Consider the following 20,711-nt stretch of genomic DNA (forward strand, 5'->3'; position numbering starts at 1 on the left):
TACTGTTGCTGCTGAATGGCTCTGTTCAATGGCTTCTTCGACAACGTGATCGCCAAACCGTGTCCGCTTATGTTTGTGGTAGCTCGATGGCACACTACCCCGGTCCAGGACCGGTCCATCAGCAACAGCCGCACCGCGTTGCGCTTGCATGCAATGGTGAAAGACAGAAAACTACGTCAATTCGCACACACTCCGCTGCCCCAGTCAGTGGCCAGAGCCAGTAGTGCCGGATAATTCAACTAATTTGTGTCTGTGTCTATCCGTTCAGGTCCATGAATGTTATGCGTTTAGAGACAAGCCCGAGGGCTGCCGCCCATGCGGTTTCCAATTAAGCATAGGTTGGGAAGTTTCTCCCGATTATCAGCGTCAGCGTCATCGTTAGCCCAGCCCCAACGAAAGAGCTACCGATGTTGCTGATTTGTATCTTTTCAACTCATTTGCAATAATTTCACCGCATTTAAATTTTCTCTCGTTTTTATGTTGTTTGCAGAATAATCGTGGCCAATCGCACGATGACGTCCTCGGAGTGGTCACTCATCTGGATCACATGGTCACACTGTTGCTGGTGGAGTTACATCACTGCAATAAGCTGAGCCTGCCGGGAGCTCCCGCTCCAGCGGCGCCCTGTTTGGAGCACTTGCTTAGCGAGAACCTGCTGGATAAGCTCTACGAATGGGGCGTCAAAACGGGAAGGTAAGATTGCGCACTTGATAGGTAACCCAACACCGAAACGATATCTACAACAGCTTCTCGTAATTCCCCACCGTGTTAGGTACGCCAATGCTGTCCGGTTAGAGCAGCTCAAGCTGTACGAGCAACTAGTCAGTCACAGCCGGCATCAGCTGCTGGTGCATGAACCGTTTCTGCGGCCCCTGCTGAAAATATTGGCATCCAGTCAGAACGAGATCTACCCGCCGGACGTGGAGAAACGGTTGGTTATTCTTCTGAACCAGCTCTGTGTGGTGCTGATGCAGAACGTGCACCTTTTGGATTTGTTCTTCTTCTCGACTGCACAGCAGCAGAACGGAAGCGGGGGACATACCAAGTGAGTATTATTGATTTCACATTGCATGATTTCTGAGCACGCAGGTTAGCAAACAAAAGCGATGAAATTAGGGCATTATTTCTTTGTTTAGAGATGAGATGAATTCGTTACATTGCGATGGAAATGGGAACACAGCAACAGCTGATAGCATAGTCTTATAAACAAAGCATTCTTTAGCAAGCATAAGTTTACAAAACAGCTTCTGAAGGCGATTGGAAGTAATAAGTTGGAGGCATTGAAAAGTATATCCAAAGCAAGAAAGCTTGCCGCGACTACCGAAACATCATCTTCTAGGGACCAAACCAGCAACCAGAGTTGTAGTAAGGGTGAAGATTTTTCGCCTCGTAACGAATAATTTCAGTTCTAGACTGGTGCTGAAGGGAGGAGAGAAGCTACGGATTAGGCATACAAGTTTTAAATTAAAAAGGGTGGGCGAAAGATATAGAGCTGTCATCAATGAATTAGCTATGTTGGTATATAAATGATGATTGGATGGTTACTTTATTGTATTTTTACAATTGTAGCTTAAACCTTTCAGGCCCACGGCTGCGGGGTGTGACCCCAATAGAAAAATGGATGTACAGTCGACTCTCTACATCTCGATGTTCTATATCTGGATATCTCTCCCTATATCGATGGTTTTCACGGTCTTTTCAATCCACATACATTTTTGCTTTCTACATCTCGATAGCCTCCATATCTTTATGTGTTCTGTTCATATTTTGTTCAGGTTTTTCTCTTTCTATGTCGATATATTCTAATTTTCAGGCTCTTAAACCTTCTTTGGCAATAACAACGTCATCAAAAACAATAATTGACATTTGTTTTGTTGTAGTTTTTCATAGTAACGAGCATTTTTCAATCTAGTACCCATTTCAATGCTTCTTCCATTCTTCGATATCTCCCTATCTCGATGGTCCCTTCGATATCGAGATGTGGAGAGTCGATGGTATAAAATCGCACGATGAATAAAAGTGAACACTGTCTTCAGAAAATTTGCTTGAAATTATCTCCCCTATCAGAGAAAAATATCAGGTATGGGCGATCAAGGCCTTACGACAACCTAAAATGTCATGAACACGGTAAAGTTATGAGAAAAAAAAATGTATAAGGTACACTGGGGGAAGTGGAAAAAGGGGGTAAGTGTAAAAATCGACTCGAAAAATTGGAATTGTACATACTTTACAGTTTCTATCACATCATAACATTATGCAAGAATATACTTTGATGCTCACACTAATACTATGTTGTACTACGTATGTACTACGCTTGAACTGCAATTTTAGGTTTCGCGAAAAGTTGATTTTTGCATTCATAAAATCAATTCTTATTTGCACCAATTGTTCTTTTTTCAAGTGAATTTATATCACAGGTGATCATTATAAAACAATTAAACTCATCCCATTCAGTTAGTAGTGGTTTGTGCCAAGAAATCAAATAAATAAAAAAATTTACGCTTACCCCAGGTATCAAACACTGCGGGGGAAGTGGATAATGTTCTAATTACGCTTTTTTTTCTTCCCTCCAGGGTTTATTTCGATAGCTGTGAATCTTAATATGTTCCTTCTTTGTTATCATTGTGATTCCAGTGGTGATTGGACTCATATAAATGAGAAAATGCCTGATTAATCCACCTATCGGTATTGATGCCTTTCACATGTTTTACATATGAAAAAATGTATAAGAAAGTTAAAAATAGCACTGATAGGTAAATATATTGAATAATTAACATTAATTTTTATTCATAACAAGTTTCGCCGTTGAATGCAATTTTGTTTGCGAACAAATTGGTTAAGGACAAGTGCTTAAGAATAGCTGATAATTTGGTACGTGCTTTTCGCATATACATACATACAAATACACACATACAGACATCATCTCAATTCGTTAAACTAAGTTGCTTAGTTTATAACCCTGTAAGTCCCATTTTTCCTTCAAAAAGTTCATCTTTGGGGTGAACATATAGACTTTACGTACACTTAGTGTTCGAGAAGGCAAAACCAGCCCTCACCTAGCTATTACGAGAATTCCTTGAGGATCTATTCCGTTAAGGTAATGAAATTATTCCACAAAAGATACTCAGAGCAATTTTTGTATTGATTTTAGTCATATGTAACTACTCATCACAATTGAAGGTCAAGGTAACATGAGTTTTCCACTTACCCCATTTCACTAGGGTAAGTGGAAAAACAACTCCTAATTTTCAAATCTATTTTCATAAATTTCAAACGACCAAAATGGTATGTATCACACAGTTGGTGCAAAATGAACTGTTTTGGAAGCCCATCATGATTGAATGCATTTATATCATTTAAATTGGTTTAACACTAATTCAAACATTCACTATCGATTTTTTCTTTTCCATTTCCCCCAGTGTATCTTATTCTATACATTTCTTTCCTATATTCTTCCTTGAACGTCTTTAGCCATCCAAACTATCATTGAGTTCAGGACTTGAAATGTACAGCTGCAAAAAAAAATTGTTTTTTTCATTACTCAAAGTTTATTTCAGTATTGAACCGTGTTCATTACATCTTATAGAAGGTTAAAAAACCACCGCAAGTAGTTCTGGGATATTCTGGGTTATAAGCTTAGAAGTTTTTTTTCGGTACTCAAAGCTTTGATATGCTTTCATCCAGTTCGCGTCAAAAAGCAGAGATGATCGGACGTGCGCGATATCATCTTCGATCAAATACGCGTTAAATCAAGTAAAATTTCGTATTGTTTAAAACATTCATAGCGTCAGACAACTGACGACAGTAAATCAAAGGCATTGTAAATGCACAGTCCACGATGTCATCGAAATCGCGGGAAAATACTTTTCGGGTAGATTTCTCCAATCTACCCAAACGAATGTCGTATGAAGAAACGCATCATTTTGTGCACAACATTCTGGGACTAGGATTGGACGCGGTGTTACGACTACAAGTGAATCATGCTCTCAACTGTGCTCAAGTAAAATGCAGAGATCTCAAGACTGCACAAGAGACCGTCATTCTGCACAACGGAAAACATGATGTTGAGATGAACAATGAAAAGTATAAAGTGAAACTAAGTATGGATGATGGTGGAATTGAAGTCAAGATCCATGATCTATCCGAAAATGTTACCTCTGATCAAATTAAGGAATTCCTCCAACACTACGGCGATGTAATCTCCATCAGAGAACTTGTGTGGGGTGATAACTTCATATACAAAGGCGTCTCTACTGGCATACGAGTAGCCAGAGTAGCGCTGCGTAAGCATATCAAATCGTATGTCGTTGTGCAAGGGGAACAGACACTGGTGTCTTATTCGGGGCAGCCAGCCACGTGCAAACACTGCACCAATCAGGTGCATCCGGGTATGACCTGTGTGCAGAACAAAAAGCTGATTTTGCAAAAGTCAGACCTAAGTGCAAGATTACAACGAGCACGGGAAGAGCGTTCGACATATGCAGATATCGCAGGGAGTATGTCAATCGACTTACCATCACAAGGGAACGCTGGAGCAAATGCATGCGAAGCTGTAATGCCTGAATTTGTGAAGCTAGGTAACGTAAAACGAGGTCGGCCTACAAATACTGAGACGAGTAGCCGAATTGATGGACGAGTAAACATCGAAGAAGGCCCTGTTGGACCGTCCACCACTGCTACTGAATCTGCTGCTGCTGCTGTTGAGGTTGAAGCTGTGGATGTTGCTGCTGTTGAAAACTGGTGCCGTCGGTTTCCGAACCGAATTCCTATTATGGCTCACACTCAGTGGGAAGTCACTCCGAAACAAACTTGGCCACTCTGATGAACGTTGTTTGTGGTCAAACCGAAGCAGAAGGGACGACTGTATCGGTAAACGGATCGCTCACTAATGAGATTAGGGGAACTCTTTCTCAGACGCAATCGAATGATAACTCGTCGTTTAAAGTAGCATTACCTACCACAGACATCGATAAAGTCTCCAATATAAGAGAATCACAGAGAGAATCGCAAGCGATGTTCAAAATCCCTGCTGTGGACGGAGATAAACTAGATGGTGCGATGGATCTGTCTGAGAGCGAGGTGGTTGACAATCGCGCAAAGGAGTTTGACTTTTCATCTGATACGTCCGAACATGCCGAAGGTTTCATTATGACAAGAAGCAGAAACCGAGCGAAAAAAGCAAGAACTAAGCACTAAGATGAACACTGCCAACACATTAAAACGTTACAATATGGCTAGTATTAATATAAATGCCATATCTAACGAAAATAAGCTCAACTCGTTACGCTCAATGATACGTCTTCTGGATCTGGATATTATTATGCTTCAGGAAGTGGAGAGTAGCCGCTTGTACATTCCTGGATTCCAAGTGTACACCAATGTCAATGAATCGCGAAGAGGAACCGCTATAGCACTTAAAGTGCATATCCCTGTAACAAATGTGCAACGAAGTCTCGACAGCAGAATCATTTGTGTGAAAATAAACAATTCAGTTACTATTTGCAATGTGTACGCACCCAGTGGTGTGCAAAACTATCGAAGTAGAGAGAATATGTTCAATCAGTACATTCCTTACTATTTACAAAGTGGAGCTGAGTATGTTGTGGTTGGAGGTGACTTTAATTGTGTTATCTCCAATAAGGATGCAACAGGAGTTAACAACAAAAGTGCAGCGTTGCGAACACTAATTCAAAATTTAAAAATGCGGGATTCATGGGACTGCTTGAATCGTGAAGTAGAATATAGTTTTATAAGATCGAACAGCAAGTCTCGACTGGACAGGATATATGTATCGGCGAATTTAATTGACAAACTGATAAGTGCTTCATTTCATGTGAACTGTTTTTCCGATCATAAAGTGTTCAAAATAAGTCTTTGGTTGCCAGACTTGGGTAGAGATGCTGGGAATGGTTATTGGGCCATGCGAAGTCATGTTCTTACCGAAGATAACATTGAAGAATTCGGAACCAAGTGGAATTACTGGTGTCGACAGAGAAGGAATTTCAACAGCTGGATTGAATGGTGGATAATTTACGCGAAGCCAAGAATCAAAGGGTTCTTTAGGAAAAAGACTAACGATTCTTTTCGAGAGTTCCATACCAGAAATGAGTTTTTGTACGCGCGCCTCAAAACTGCTTACAATGAACTTTATCAAGATCCTAATAAAATAAGTGAAGTTAATTTACTAAAGGGAAAAATGTTGCGATTACAACGGGAATTCTCAAAAAAGTTCATACGCATAAATGATCAGTGCATCGGAGAAGAAAGCATATCGTCCTATCAATTAGGTGATCGAATGAGGAAAAAGTCTAGCACGTTTATAAAATCCATCGAAGTTCAACAGCAACATATTGTCGGTTCTGCTGAAATAGAAGGCCATGTTCTCCAGTACTTTCGTGATCTGTATACTACAAGTGATACAAGAGAACCCCAGGAAGCAACCACGTCAACCAGGATTCCCAGAGAAGCGCAAGAAAACCTGGAACTGATGAATGAAGTGACAACGGATGAAATCTTCTCAGCAATCAAATCGAGTGCATCGAAAAAGTCACCGGGGATAGACGGGATACCCAAGGAATTTTTCATAGCAGCATTCAACGTGATTCATCGTCAATTGAATTTAATACTTAATGAAGCCTTACGAGGAAACATACCTCGTAAATTTGTGGAAGGAGTTGTAGTGCTGGTTAAGAAGAAAGGAGACAACAATAGTGTAGAAGGATATCGGCCACTCACAATGCTAAACTACGACTACAAACTGTTCAGTAGGATTTTGAAATTGAGAATAGCTGGAGTTATAGATAAATATAGTCTACTAACACCGTCGCAGAAATGCTCTAACTCGAAGAGATCAATTTTTGAAGCAATACACGCAATAAAGGACCGCATTGCAGAAATACGAAGCAAGAAGAAGGTGGCAAGAGTTGTCTCACTGGACCTTGATCATGCTTTTGACAGGGTTGAGCATCGTTATTTATTTCGAGTAATGAGTGACATGGGTTTCAACAGCGATCTAATACAAATTCTACGAAAAATTATGCAGAACTCACACTCTCGTATTCTACTGAACGGCCATTTATCTCCTGAGTTTCAAATTGGTCGTTCAGTGAGACAGGGCGACCCTTTGAGCATGTTCTTATTTGTAATATACTTGCACCCATTAATTGAGAAATTGCACACAATATGCAACAATCCGCTTGAGCTGGTGGTGGCCTACGCTGACGATGTTACAGTGGTTGTGTTAGAAGATACGAAGTTGGGAGAGATCAAACGAACTTTCGACGAATATGGGCAACAGTCTGGAGCTATTCTAAGCTTAACGAAATCGAGTGCAATAAATATTGGAGATTTATCCCAGCGACAGCCAGTTATCAACTGGCCATCAGTCAATGACCATATTAGAATTCTGGGAATAACGTTTTTCAATGATCACGGTGCCATGATCGATTTTAATTGGAAACAAACCATTCGGAAAATGACACAACTAATGTGGCTGTTCAAGCCAAGAAGTACTACATTACACCAAAAAGTAAAACTTTTGAATGTATTCATAACATCCAAACTTTGGTTTGTGGCCTCAGTTCTTTCAATTAGAAATCAAGATGTAGCAAAACTTACAAAGCATATTGGAAACTTTATTTGGGGAAGACAACCTAGGGTGGCAATGGCACAGATCATTCAGCCACTAGTCGAAGGTGGCTTGAACCTACATTCACCTATGTACAAGTGTAAAGCTCTTCTAACGAATCGAATTATGCAAGTTCGTGATATTATGCCGTATGGAAATAGCCTACTGAATGATGCAGCAAACGGAGTAAACATCACGAGGATTATTGCTTCCTATCCATGCATAAAAGTGGCGTGGAATGTGATGCAAGGACTACCTCAGCAGATACTAGACACTAGTTGTAGCAGTACAATTGAAAGGCATCTAACAAAAGCATTAGGAACACCGAAAATTATTCTAGAGAATCCGACGGTGACTTGGGCTAGGATTTTCAAAAACATAAATAGTAGAAATTTATCTCTTAAAGAAAAAAGTACAATGTATTTGTTTGTGAACCAAAAACTTCCTCATGCACAATTAATGCATAAAATTGGCCAAACAGCTAATCCCAATTGTAATACATGTAGCCTAGTAACGGAGACTCAGAAACATAAATTCTCTGAATGCCCTAAAGTTGCTAATCTGTGGAACTACTTACGTTCAAAAATAAGTCGCTGTTTGAACATAAATGTAGGTTACTTAGATATGCTATTTCCGGAGTTCAAGGGTGTCGATAAAAATGTGAGAACCAAAATTCTAAAATTATTCGTGAATTATGTAATTTATATTTTAGACAATACAAGTTAAAGTATGTTTTAAGTAATAACGATTGATAAAACAAAATATCCATTAGTTATGTAATGTGCCACTGTTCTTAAACCATGAAATAAACGTGTTTATAAAAAAAAGTTATATCCATTACACCTCCTGGGAGGTCAACATCAACATCTGCAGATATCGTTAGATAGTTTTGAGATATTTTGGGTAATCCAAACTGCCAAACTTAAAATAAATCGCAAATTTCTGTGAAATTTCATAGAAATCTTACAGGAGAAGTGTTCGGTAAATAATTTTACAGATTTTCTGCGAATTTTTCCTTTGTTCAACTGTCAAAACCATCGAAAATTTGTAAAATTATTTACCGAATAGAACCCGTAGTTATCAATGTTCATGATCCCGTATTGTGAAAAATAATTTTTATTACACGATAAGGAGTATATAACCATTAAAAACAGCTAATTCAAACAAGTTTTCATTGGAGCGAAAAAAAATTCTTCCGACGTTATTAAATGTTACCTCGATTTGTTGAGTTCCCATGGCTTCCACACAAATAAAGAAGAAGAAGACATAGTCAATAAACGATCTGTCAGCGAGCTGGCTTCTCTCTCTCAGGTCAACAGAATCTGATATCGTAAGACAGTTTTGAGGTATTTTGGGTAATCCAAAATGTCCGGGGACTTCAGGACTTGTGATCTACTGCTACAAAAAAATCTTTTTTCAGTACAATCAAAGTTAATTGCCTATTTCCGGAGATTAAACCACCCGATTTGGACATTAATTTACAATGTTGTGAAAACTCATATGTGAATATATATGTACATTATGTGGCTTTAATATTCATTCAATTATATAAATTAGACCTCCTGGGAAATCAACAGACATCGTAAGATAGTTTAGAGATATTCTAGATCATCCAAACTATCCTTGATTTCGAGCTGCGAAAATAGCTTTTTCGTCACTAAAAGTTCCTACATGTATTTAACCATGTGCATTACAGCTCCGGGAAGGTCAATATACATTGTAAGATAGATTTGATATATTATGCAACATCTAAACAATTCACGACTACAGCGGCTTTGAAGGTTCTTTCGTTCATCAAAGTTTCGACATGTATTCAACAATGTGCATTACATCTCGGCTAGTATCAAAAGACAGATAGTTTTGAAATATTCTGGGTTGTCCAAATTTTTCTTGAGTTCAGAACTTGCGATCAACACGTTACGATACGGTTAAACCATTTCCATTACATCTCCTGGTAGTTTTTTTTTGTTCAGAGTATGTGGCCGAAGTGGCCTGTGCAGTACGCTGATGGTACGCAGCACTTTCCTTTCAAAAACTCCAAGTGCGCGTTGATCCTCCACAAGCATCGTCCAGGTCTCGTGTCCGTAGAGGACTACCGGTCTAATTAGCGTTTTGTGGATTGTTAGTTTGGTACGGCGGCGAACTCTTTTCGATCGGAGCGTCTTGCGGAGTCCAAAGTACTTACGATTTCCAGCCACTATGCGTCTCCGAATTTCTCTGCTGGTGTCATTTTCGGCAGTCACCAGTGAGCCCAAGTACACAAATTTTTCTCCCACCTCGATTTCGTCACCACCGATACAAACTCGCGGTGGGTGGCTCATATTGTCTTCTCTTGAACCTCTTCCTATCATGTACTTCGTCTTCGACGTGCTGATGACTAATCCGATCCGATGAGCTTCCCTCTTCAGTCTGATGTAGGCTTCCTCCATCTTCTCAAAGTTACGTGCCATAATATCTATGTCGTCGGCGAAGCCAAATAGCTGGACGGGCTTATTGAAAATTGTTCCACTCGTGTTAATCCCTGCTCTTCGTATTACCCCTTCCAAAGCGATGTTGAATAGCAGACACGAAAGACATCACTTTGCCGTAACCCTCTGCGCATTTCAAAGTGACTCGAAAATGACCATGAAACCCGAACTACGCACATCACCCGATCCATCGTCGCCTTGATCAACCGTGTCAGTTTATCCGGAAATCCGTGTTCGTGCGTTAGTGCGGCTTTGAAGATGATGTGTGGGCACGTTGTATTCGCGGCATTTCTGCAGTACTTGGTGAATGGCGAACACCTGGTCCGTGGTGGAGCGTTCGCCCATAAAACCCGCCTGGTACTGCCCCACGAACTCCCTTGCAATTGGTCCTAGTCGACGGCATAAAATTTGGGAGAGTACCTTGTAGGCGGCGTTCAGCAATGTGATTGCGCGGTAGTTCCTACAATCCAGCTTATCGCCCTTTTTGTAGATGAGAAACACGACACCTTCCATCCACTCCTGCGGCAAAACTTCCTCCTTCCAAATCTTGGTAATGACCCAATGCAACGCTCTAGCCAGTTCCTCACCACCGTGTTTAAATAGCTCTCCTGGTAGTTGGTCAACCCCAGCGGCTTTGTTGTTCTTCAGCCGGCCAATCTCCTCCTGGATTTCCTGGAGATCCGGAGCCGGTAAAAATATGTCCTGTGCGCGTTCTCCCAGGTTCATCACCATACCTCCGTGCAAGCCAACCATATCGTGAGCTACTGGGATCACTGATGTACATAATGCTAAGTGTGCGGCCGGAAATTTGTTATCCTGTCGGATATTTGGGGCGTTTCCAGCCAGAGATGTCCTACACAGTTGGCAACAAATCTGCTCTTTTATTTTTTACATTTTTTACCAATCAAATAAAATTCATTCAGTAAGTGCAACTAATAGATGGATATTTGAGTTTGCGAAATGTAGCTTCAATCTGACAAAATGGTGCACACCAAATACACGCGGGCGCGTGTCCCTGGCGTATATTATTTTGACAGATCGAAGTGACATTTCGATAACTCAAATATCCATCTGTTAGTTGCACTCACTGAATGAATTTTATTTGATTGGTATAAATTGATGATAAATTGTGAAAAATAAAAGAGCAGATTTTTTGCCAACTGTGTTGGACATCTCTGGCTGGAAACGCCCCAAATATCCGACAGGATAACAAATTTCCGGCCGCACACTTAGCATTATGTACATCAGTGATCCCAGTAGCTCACTGACTCCAGCTCGCTTGCTACAGCACGCATCCAATCGTCTTTGTCATCTCGACGTGCTATCTGACCGTATGTTTCGGGTAAATCTGTAGATAACGGGACCGCAGAAATTGCTCCATAGCCAACAAAATAGTCTAGGAACTTACCCGGAAAAGTGAGCTCCCGAACGCTACGCCTCACCAACGGTTGCCTTTCGGATTCGTGGTTTACTGATTGCGATGGGAGCGCCGATGCTGTTGGTTCCTCTATCTCATCATCGGTTTCGTTTGACTTGTCATCATCGGATTCATTCAATGTCGCATCGTCAGTATTGTTTTGCTGGTTTAACTGCTCAAGTTGTCGAGCAACTTCTGGCTCTTGATGTGCTTGCGTGGCGACATCTTTATCCCCCTCTTTTTCGTAAGAATATTGCGCTACAAACGGCGAATCTTTATTAGCTTCTGCTTCAACTTCATACGCAAAACGACCTTTATCGAACTTCACGTCACGTGCCACGATGATCTTTCGACGAGTTCGGTCCCAAAGCCGATAACCATTCGGCGCATAGCCAACCATCAAAACCTCAAAACTTACGGCATCTAGTTTCTTTCGTTGCTGTCCAGGTATCCATGAAAATGCTCTACACCCGAAAATTCAAAGCTTCTCCAGATTGAGCTTCACTCCCATCCATAACTCAGCGGGAGTCAATAAGCGTTCGGTTGAACCGCTCGGCCACTCCGTTCTGTTGTTGCGGGAAATAAGCAACTGTCGTCTCAATCTGGATGCCTTTATTCTTATACCATTTCTTTTGTTCGGTTAATCCATACTATGTGCCCTGATCCACCGTTAGTTTTGAAATTTTCTTGCCGAAAGCTGCTGTCACCATCGCTTCATATTCTCGGAATCCCTCGAAGACATGGTTTCTCTTCTTCAGCATATAGATGACCTAGAAGTGGCTGTAATCATCGATGAATGAAACAAAATAACGGGATCCACCCCATGCCGGGGGGTCAATGGGACCACAGATGTCCGAATGAATCCTCTCCAAAACACGAGTCGCTCGTTGACGTGTACCGTTGAAGGACTCACGGTACTGCTTTCCTTGTACACATGGTTCGCAAAATCCGATCTTCTCCGGCTTTGTATAAATATCTTCAACCATGTTGTGCTGCATCAGCGTCGAGATTGATTGTTGATTTAGATATCCTAGTCTACGATGCCATAAATCCCTAACTTCTGCTTAACATACATTCGCACAACAAGCATTCAATTTTACTTCCAACTCGTATAGACTGCCATTCAAGTACGCCGTTGCAATAGTCGTGTCATCTTTCCGCAAGGTAGCTTGTCTTCCGCAGAACAGTACCGTTATACCAGCCCTGGACAGCTTCTTCATGGACATCACGTTGTCTCTTAGTTCCGGTATGTACAGGACTTCATTGATTTTCATTTGGACGCCTTTGTTACTCACACCTTCGATGATACCTTTTTTCTGTGCTTCCAAAGTTTCACCATTCTTCGCAACGTTGATGATGATTGGACTTGACAGCTTGCTTCAAGATGAAGAGACTGCAGCATCATTCACAAGGTGTTCGCTTGATCCAGAGTCGAGATTGAAGCACAAATATCCACCACAGCTTCGACGTTCACCTGCACGACCAGCCATAAAGCTTACCGCCTTGCTTCCACATCCAGTAGCAGAATTCGCTTCACTGTGTTTATGCCGGCAGTCCTTCTTCATGTGCCCTTTCTTGCCGCACTTAAACTTACCAAGGAACTTCTTGAATCGATCTGCTTTCTTTTCACCAGCAAACGCGGCGGTCTTCTCGTTTGAGTCGTCTTGATGCCTATCGAGTAGCTTCACCTCTTCGCCCGTTGCTTTACCACGTCTAGCGATAGCTCATCGTCACCAAGATTTTCCAGAGCAGTTATTAACGGGTCATACGATTCCGGAAGAGTACCGAACAGCGCTACCACCATATCAGGTTCCTTAAGAACCGCTCCTCTCCTAAATGTTAAGATCCGCTTCTCTCAATTGCCTGATCAGATCATAGAAAAGCACCAAATGGTTCCGCATGAATTATCCTTCCTTCATCTTCAAACACCCAAGTTGCTTCCTGATCAGGTTCTGAGTCGCTAGCCATTTTTTTGGCGATTTTTTTTTTCATAGATTTCCACATCCGTTTTGCCGTTGTTTTATCCCGTATGATCTCCAGACAATCATCTCCCAGGAAACCAATCAACATGGACTTTGGCCTTTTTGTCCGCCTCGTCGAACTTCACTTTTCCTGCTGCTTCTTGTGGAGCATCCTCCGTCAGGGTATGTACCACTCCCGTAGCGTCCAGATATGCACGTACACGAAAACTCCAATTATGGAAACCAGGTCCTCCGTGGAATTGAGGAATACCGTAAACTGATTCCTTGCCGGACGAGCCCATAACCTCTTAGAATGGGATACACAAATGACGGAGCAAACTTGAAAAGCGAATGCTTTCAACTGAGGTTTATTAAGAAGTTACTATTTGGAAAAATAACAAACTGTTAGTAACACCCATATTCCGAAAATTGATGTTGCAGAGCCGAGTAAGGTACACCGGGGCAAGTTGAAACAGTTTTTTCAAAGTTGAATTTTGAAGTGCTGTAAAAAAATCACTCTTCGATAAATTAATCCGTTTGCGGTGTTTGCTAGTTCGGGTCAAATATTATACATAAAAAATAAGCAACCTTAACAAACTTTTCTATAAGTATTTTTTATATTTAAATTATTTTTTTATATGCATCGTTTCAACTTGCCCCGCGAATCGGGGCAAGTTGAAACACTGCGTTATATTCAGACGAAAGCTAATTTTGCCGTATTAATAACAAAATGTATGTACTCAGTGAGACTCAAGAAGTACGAGTTTGTAAAGGTGACTATAAACTGCCAGAATTCACATAAGAGTTTCATGTATGCTTTTGACGATTTTGATTTTCTTTCAGAAAGATACCATTTTTGTTTTCAATTTATTAGATTTTTTTGTATTTCTCCATGTAAAACAAATTTGATAAACTCAACGGCAAATTACTCAAGTCGGCGAAAATGGCATGGGACAATTATGCTAATAAGGGCAGTTGACAACAAAGCCACAAGCTTATTTTCAGAGACCAAATTCTGGAGAACGCACTACGCTAATGTGACCGTCACTGACTTGACAATTTTCATAAAATAAGTGCATTCCGTATAGTTTCGGGCCAAAAAAATATTTAAAAAAAATTGTGAGACCGTATAAATTAATATTACTTTGGAAAATGAAGTTGAAAAGTACAGCGTCCCGCGACGTCCAGGACGTCTGGTCACATTACACTACGCTGAAAATTTATCAAATTGATTTCCCCCTACTGGTGACCACTCGGATTACTATTCAGGATGCTTCATTATTTGGTTCACTTGTATATTGCACAGTTGATTAATTCGGTTGTGGCTTATTCGTAAATGCACATCAATTAACCAGCCATCATATCTCTCAAAAACTCTTCGATTGGAGAAATAGACAACTGGGGAAGTGAAAGCTGGAGTTAACGAAATGCTTACATACTCTATGTTTTATTTTTCTGAGAGTCAGTGCTCAGTGGATTAAGAATCTCCAAACTGCAGTTTAAACATGACCCCTTTTCATTCTAGTGGAGATTGTAGGAGGTTGCATTCATGACGGAATGGGCGGACATTTATTAAATTTATGTTCAGAAGTCTGCATGATTTTATAAATTTATGTTTTTCGAATGTATGTATTTATGGACCATGTTGAATTCTGGAAAAAAAAATATTTTTAATTGCGAGGGTGACGTTTTGAATCGTTGTTTCAACTTGCCCCGCACCACGCATTTCTATTTGCCCCGATGAGTTGAACATGCAGAGCAATATCAAACAATCAAAATACAAAAATTAAAACGGGTCTTTCATCGATTTTTCATAATCATTATGCTTATTCAACATTGAATGATTACCTACCGTGAAAATTTGATGAAAAAACTCTTCCAAACATCGTTTTGAGGCCTGTTTCATTGGCACGTAAAATAGTTGGTTTGGATTTGGCAAATGACGAAAAATAAACAATGGCATGGATTGCTTTTCAAAGCTGCAATCTTTCGGGAATGGCAGTCAGAAGCTGCGTTTAGGCGAGTAGTTCGTTGAAAAAAATTATCGGAGCATTCGGTCATTTCCTATCTGAATTACAGCTTCCGTTTCAACTTACCCCGCATTTCAACTTGCCCCGGTGTACCTTACGAATAATGCTGTCCAATGAGCAGCTCGAAGTAGCTCGAAGTTGTTCCTGTCACGCTCAGGCCCGTTTGTTGACAAAAAAGAACGAGCAGGACGGGAACAACTTCGAGCTACTTCGAGCTGCTCATTGGACAGCACTAATATGTTTAGAAATGAAGGGCAAAGGAATATTGAAAGCTCTGGTGGCAAGTATAATGGATACACTATGCCCAGGGTGTCGAGAAACTTTCCAACCCGAAAACATCTTAGAACGGACCGAGAATCGAACTCGCCATCTCCGGATTGGCAATCCGACTAGATGATCTAGCACACCATAAAAAAATATTTTTCAACTTGTTTTGTAATTTCTCGAAATTGTCAAATTTACGGGCGACGTTGTAAAATATAGTGAAGGTAAACAGGACTGAACAGCAATGCCGTGCAATTCTGCAAAAAGTAGTAAATAAAGTGGTTCTGCCAGTATTTCAGCAATACAAAAGATAAATACCCAAATAAGTTCACCTAGTAGAGGGATTTCATTTTCTTCATCAACCAGTGCACAAGTCGCGCGAGCCTCTCGTGATGGACATAAGGGAACGTCCACAAATTACGTAACGCTTAGAGGGGGGAGGGGGGGTTGAGTGAAGTGTGACGATCCATACAAAATTTTCAGAAGCTTCATACAAAAAGTGTGACATAGGGGGGAGGGGGGGTTGAAAAAGCCCAATTTTTGCGTTACGTAATTAATGGATCTTCCCTAATGAAAATCCTGCCTTTACCGATCAACCGATATTAGAGACGAATTGCTCGGATTCAGCGGTAGGAGGAGGGGCTCGGGAGCGGCCATTCAACACACCGCAGACTGAAAGATCCTGCTGTGGACATATCTTTCAGCGAATAACTTGGAATTCGGGTAGCGTAGTGTAGCGTAGCGCGGTAGCGTTCTCAAGGGCTTCCAGTAGCCTTGCGAGCAAAAGCGTAGGATTGTAGATCCGGAGATGGTGAGTTCGATTCGGGTTGGAAACTTTCTCGACACCCTGAGCATAGTACATCCATTGTACTTGCCACACAAGATACTTACTCATGCAATGGCGGGCATATAAAAGCTTTCAAATAAAAACTGAGGAGGTACTAACATAGAATACTAAGTTGAAAAGCAAGTCCAAGTTGGAATGTAGAACCATTGTAAAAAGAAGATGCTCTTCTCAAATACCCCGGATTTGATCATGGAGAAGGTTGGGTCAGGATTCTTCTTAAGCTGACAATATGACCAATTGACCGTGTTAAATCTTGCTCCGAAAGACACCACGTAAAGGTGTCTACCCAACGTTAAATTTTGTATATTACACAATTTTTTTTTTAAGAGATGTTTAATTTTGATACACATAGTTGAGTTTGCCATTTTCAGGTGTTTTTATGATATATTGCAAAAGCCGCTTACAACTTCTCAAAAAGGCAGCTGTTGTATAATTGGTAATACGTCAATATGCTTAATGGAATAGTGTGGGTTCAAGTCCCACCGGCAGCCAAATTTTTTTTTCGTAATATCTAATAAAAACACCTTAAAATGGCAAACTCAACTATGTGTATAAAAATTAAACATCCCTTCCAAAAAAAAAAGAAAAAAATCTGACTTCTCTCGCAAGTCATTAATCAAGAAAATTATATCTTAAGTGAATGAAATTGGGATTCTTCACGGTAAACTTTTCGAGGATCGGCTGCAAATGAGAACCGCCTGGGGATCTCTATCACAGTAGAGCAGTGATAAAGGTCACTCAAATTTTACGCAATAAAAATCTACGATATCACTGCGTTACTGGAAGCCGATATCTATGCTAATAGATCCAGCATAATGATCTATGAAATGTTCGAATCATGCTTAAAACAGGTTTGCGTCAGTTGTTATTGGGTGGTTGGACTGGTATTTATTCGTTTCGACTGAATCCTGAATTTTGTTTGTACGATATTTTGGAACACAATTTATGAAATACTTGTCTAATATTTTCAATCCGTTTTTTTTCTCTTCTTTTCCAGTTTCATAATCTTCTCCCTGCTGATACCGTACGTACACCGGGAGGGTTCACTGGGCCATCAAGCCCGGGACGCGCTGCTCTTGTGCATGGCTCTGTCCCAGAAGAACTCCAACGTGGGGACGTACATTGCGACGTATTCATCGATATGCCCCGTGCTGGTCACCGGTTTGGGTGGGTTGTACTCCCGCCTACCGAACCAAATCGACATCAAAACCATCGACTGGTATCGGATAACGACGGACGACGTGACGGAAATGCAGGAGTTGACGTTGTTCATGAACTCGCTTGAGTTTTGCAACGCCGTAGTGCAGGTGGCACACAGCATGATACGGCAGCAGTTACTGGACTTTTTGTACCAAGGATTTTTGGTACCAGTGCTCGGTCCGGCCATACTGCAGGTGGGTGATTGTTGTCTGTTCTGGTTGTTGTTTAGTAAGTTCATGTGGTAAAAATAAGTAATTTACACTTCCCATGACTAATGGATACATAACAAGAAAACTGATGTAAGTTGATTATTAACCAAATTTTCTACCATCTTAGCAAATGTATTTGTTTTCTTGATATGATTCCACTGTAATATAGATCCATAACCCATTTGTTTAATCTAAAACCTAGAACATCAATTTTCCTCAGCGTAGCTGGAAGATTAACGGTGAAGGATCAGTACTAAGTAGAATAATTAGCCCAAGCACTGATTGGTTCATGTACACAGCAAAAGATGTTGTTGTTGTGACTCATTACTCCATGAATGTCATCCATTTTTTTTTTGACTAAAATATTAACCTCAGTATGAGACTGGTAATGGTTGGTAGATCACGAGTATCTCGCTCATCCCACCCTACATGTGGCGCTGTTATCGCTCGTACCGTAGACATCAGAGTAACACGTTCGAACACGGGGATTCATCGGTAAACTATGGGCCACCGGTGTCGGATCGTTAATCAAGCCTGCAACGACTAATATTGTATTTTAAATTTTTCTCTTCCCTCCTGGAATTCCTGTCCTGTTCCTACTGCAAATAAATACAAAATACAAAATTGTATACAATTTCACTGCTATCCCCTTAACACTATCCCTTTCAACGATGTTTAAACGGTTTAAACCAATGAAACAAACAAACAATACCCACCTTCGTGAAACTCGTTCCTCCGTGAACAGACATTTAAAGGTCGAGGTCATTTGCAGACAAACGTCGAGTCGCAGGTTTCGGCAATGGCTTATCTGGATCTTATCGTACGCTCGGTAACCGAACCGGGCTTAATACAGATAGTGGTAAAATTTCTCTTGGACGAGGAGAAATTCGATGGCCAGCGGATATTGGACGTTCTGGTTGAACGACTCAACAGCAACGACTCACGGGTTAGTTCTGCCAAAAAAATTTGAATTAAAAAAACTCACAAACAATATATAAATATTTTCAGCTTTGCATGATCTCCTTATCATTGTTCGATACTCTGCTGAGTCTCAATTGCGAAGACATTATGCTGGAGTTAATACTCAAGTACCTGCTCAGCTGTCAACACGTGCCCATCTCACATCGGTTCAAGGTGAACCGAGTGGATCCGTACAGCAATGCCGTCGAATACTTCCTGAACACGACTCCTGAAATTATGAAGAAAGTGAATAACGTCCTCAGTATCAACAATAACAACAACTACAATCAGTCACCGATGATAGGAAGTGGGGTGACATCTAACTCCCAGAGTGGACGGAATATTAGCAAAACAATTGGTGCCAACTGGAACCACTACGGAATCAATACGGGCGAAACGCTACTGGCCAACTACCAAGCGTATCTGTTGGAGGCCCGCAACCGTATAGTCCAATGCAAGCATGCCTGTGATCAGTGGAACAATATGTATCGTTACCAAAAATTGAGCAAGCTGGTGAACAATAGTAATAGTGTAGGTCCTAACGGTAGTGGAACGGTTACGAGTGAAGACGTTCAAGCGTATAAAGTACAAATGATCAAAAACTTTCTGGCGGAATTTACAACCGGTCCGGATAGCGCGGTCGATTTGACGGCGGCGGATATCGACCGATCGAGTCAGTGTCAGTCTCCCGCAGGGATGTTTGGAACAGGAGGTGGGATGCATGGGTCACATCTAATGGCAACGACGTCCAAACAACTGGACAGTTTACAATCGCTGGGCGATAGCAGTGGGTACGAAAGTTTAAACATCACAAATCTTGGGACGGGCAGCGAGGATGGTCGGCGGCATGAAACTTGGAAGGTGTCCAGTGTAAAAGAGGAAACCATTGTGGATCTAGATCTATCGGAAGATCTGTTTGCACAGGGGACCGTAAGTTTAGGTAAGGTTACTTATGTTATTGGAAAATCATAGGATATTAATGTTTTTTTTACATCGACAGGTCCCTTCCTAACAGCCATATGGGGCAAGCTGCAAACATTTACCAGTAATTGCCTGTATGTCAACCTGCACCTCACCGGGTTGATCAGTCATCTGTCGTGGTTTCCTCTGCCGTTGCTTCATTCTATTTTGTTGCGACCGGATATACCGACCACATCTGATACGCCATCTTTCCATCAAGTAAGTATTGATAAAGGACGTAATTAAATTCAAATTCAAATTTATTCCAACTTAAATTTAACCCAACTCCACTCCAATCCCTGCAGGTCCTAAAAATCCTCAAACAGCAAATCGATGCCGAGTTGCCCGACTGCGACGAATCGCTCGAGATTGTGGACGTGGCCCGATCGTTCCTCGTCGACCGGGAGTTCCGGCTCATCAACATGCGCAAGAATGCCATCGAGTCGAATCCGAACAGCAGCCGGCTGCTGCTCCTGAACGGTGGTGCCGGACCGTCCGGCACTGTATCGATGACCTCCAGCCTGTCGCAAACGACGCCCATGCAGCTCACGCCTAGCTCGTCGTACGATCCATTCAAACGAAACGATTCCAAGCGGAAAAGCATATCCAACTCGTTTTCCAGTATTTTCCGACGACCCGGGTCTTCCGGTGAGTGTTTTTGGTTTCAATTGCCTTTTAACCCAATCTTTCATACTTTCGCTTCTTTTTGTTTTACTTCTTGAAGATTTTCAAACTGAAACGCCTAAACTTACACACGTTTTCCGTCGC

General features: G+C 41.3%; 1 protein-coding gene across 5 annotated transcripts in view; it reads left to right on the forward strand.

Annotated features, from left to right (window-relative positions):
• Positions 1 to 20,711, forward strand: part of LOC134225503 (FHIP family protein AAEL005291) — a 98,446-nt gene that overhangs the window by 64,955 nt on the left and 12,780 nt on the right. For 4 of the 5 annotated variants that reach the window (XM_062705655.1, XM_062705654.1, XM_062705658.1 and 1 more), the window contains 7 exons: positions 491 to 693; positions 773 to 1,045; positions 17,612 to 18,008; positions 18,769 to 18,969; positions 19,032 to 19,923; positions 19,984 to 20,162; positions 20,249 to 20,591. In XM_062705655.1, coding sequence (XP_062561639.1) covers positions 491 to 693; positions 773 to 1,045; positions 17,612 to 18,008; positions 18,769 to 18,969; positions 19,032 to 19,923; positions 19,984 to 20,162; positions 20,249 to 20,591 — 2,488 coding nt within the window. The remainder of the gene's footprint in view (positions 1 to 490; positions 694 to 772; positions 1,046 to 17,611; positions 18,009 to 18,768; positions 18,970 to 19,031; positions 19,924 to 19,983; positions 20,163 to 20,248; positions 20,592 to 20,711) is intronic. The other variant, XM_062705657.1, reaches the window with a different exon arrangement.

This window comes from Armigeres subalbatus, chromosome 3 (assembly GCF_024139115.2).
Source record: "Armigeres subalbatus isolate Guangzhou_Male chromosome 3, GZ_Asu_2, whole genome shotgun sequence".
NCBI classification, from domain to species: domain Eukaryota; kingdom Metazoa; phylum Arthropoda; class Insecta; order Diptera; family Culicidae; genus Armigeres; species Armigeres subalbatus.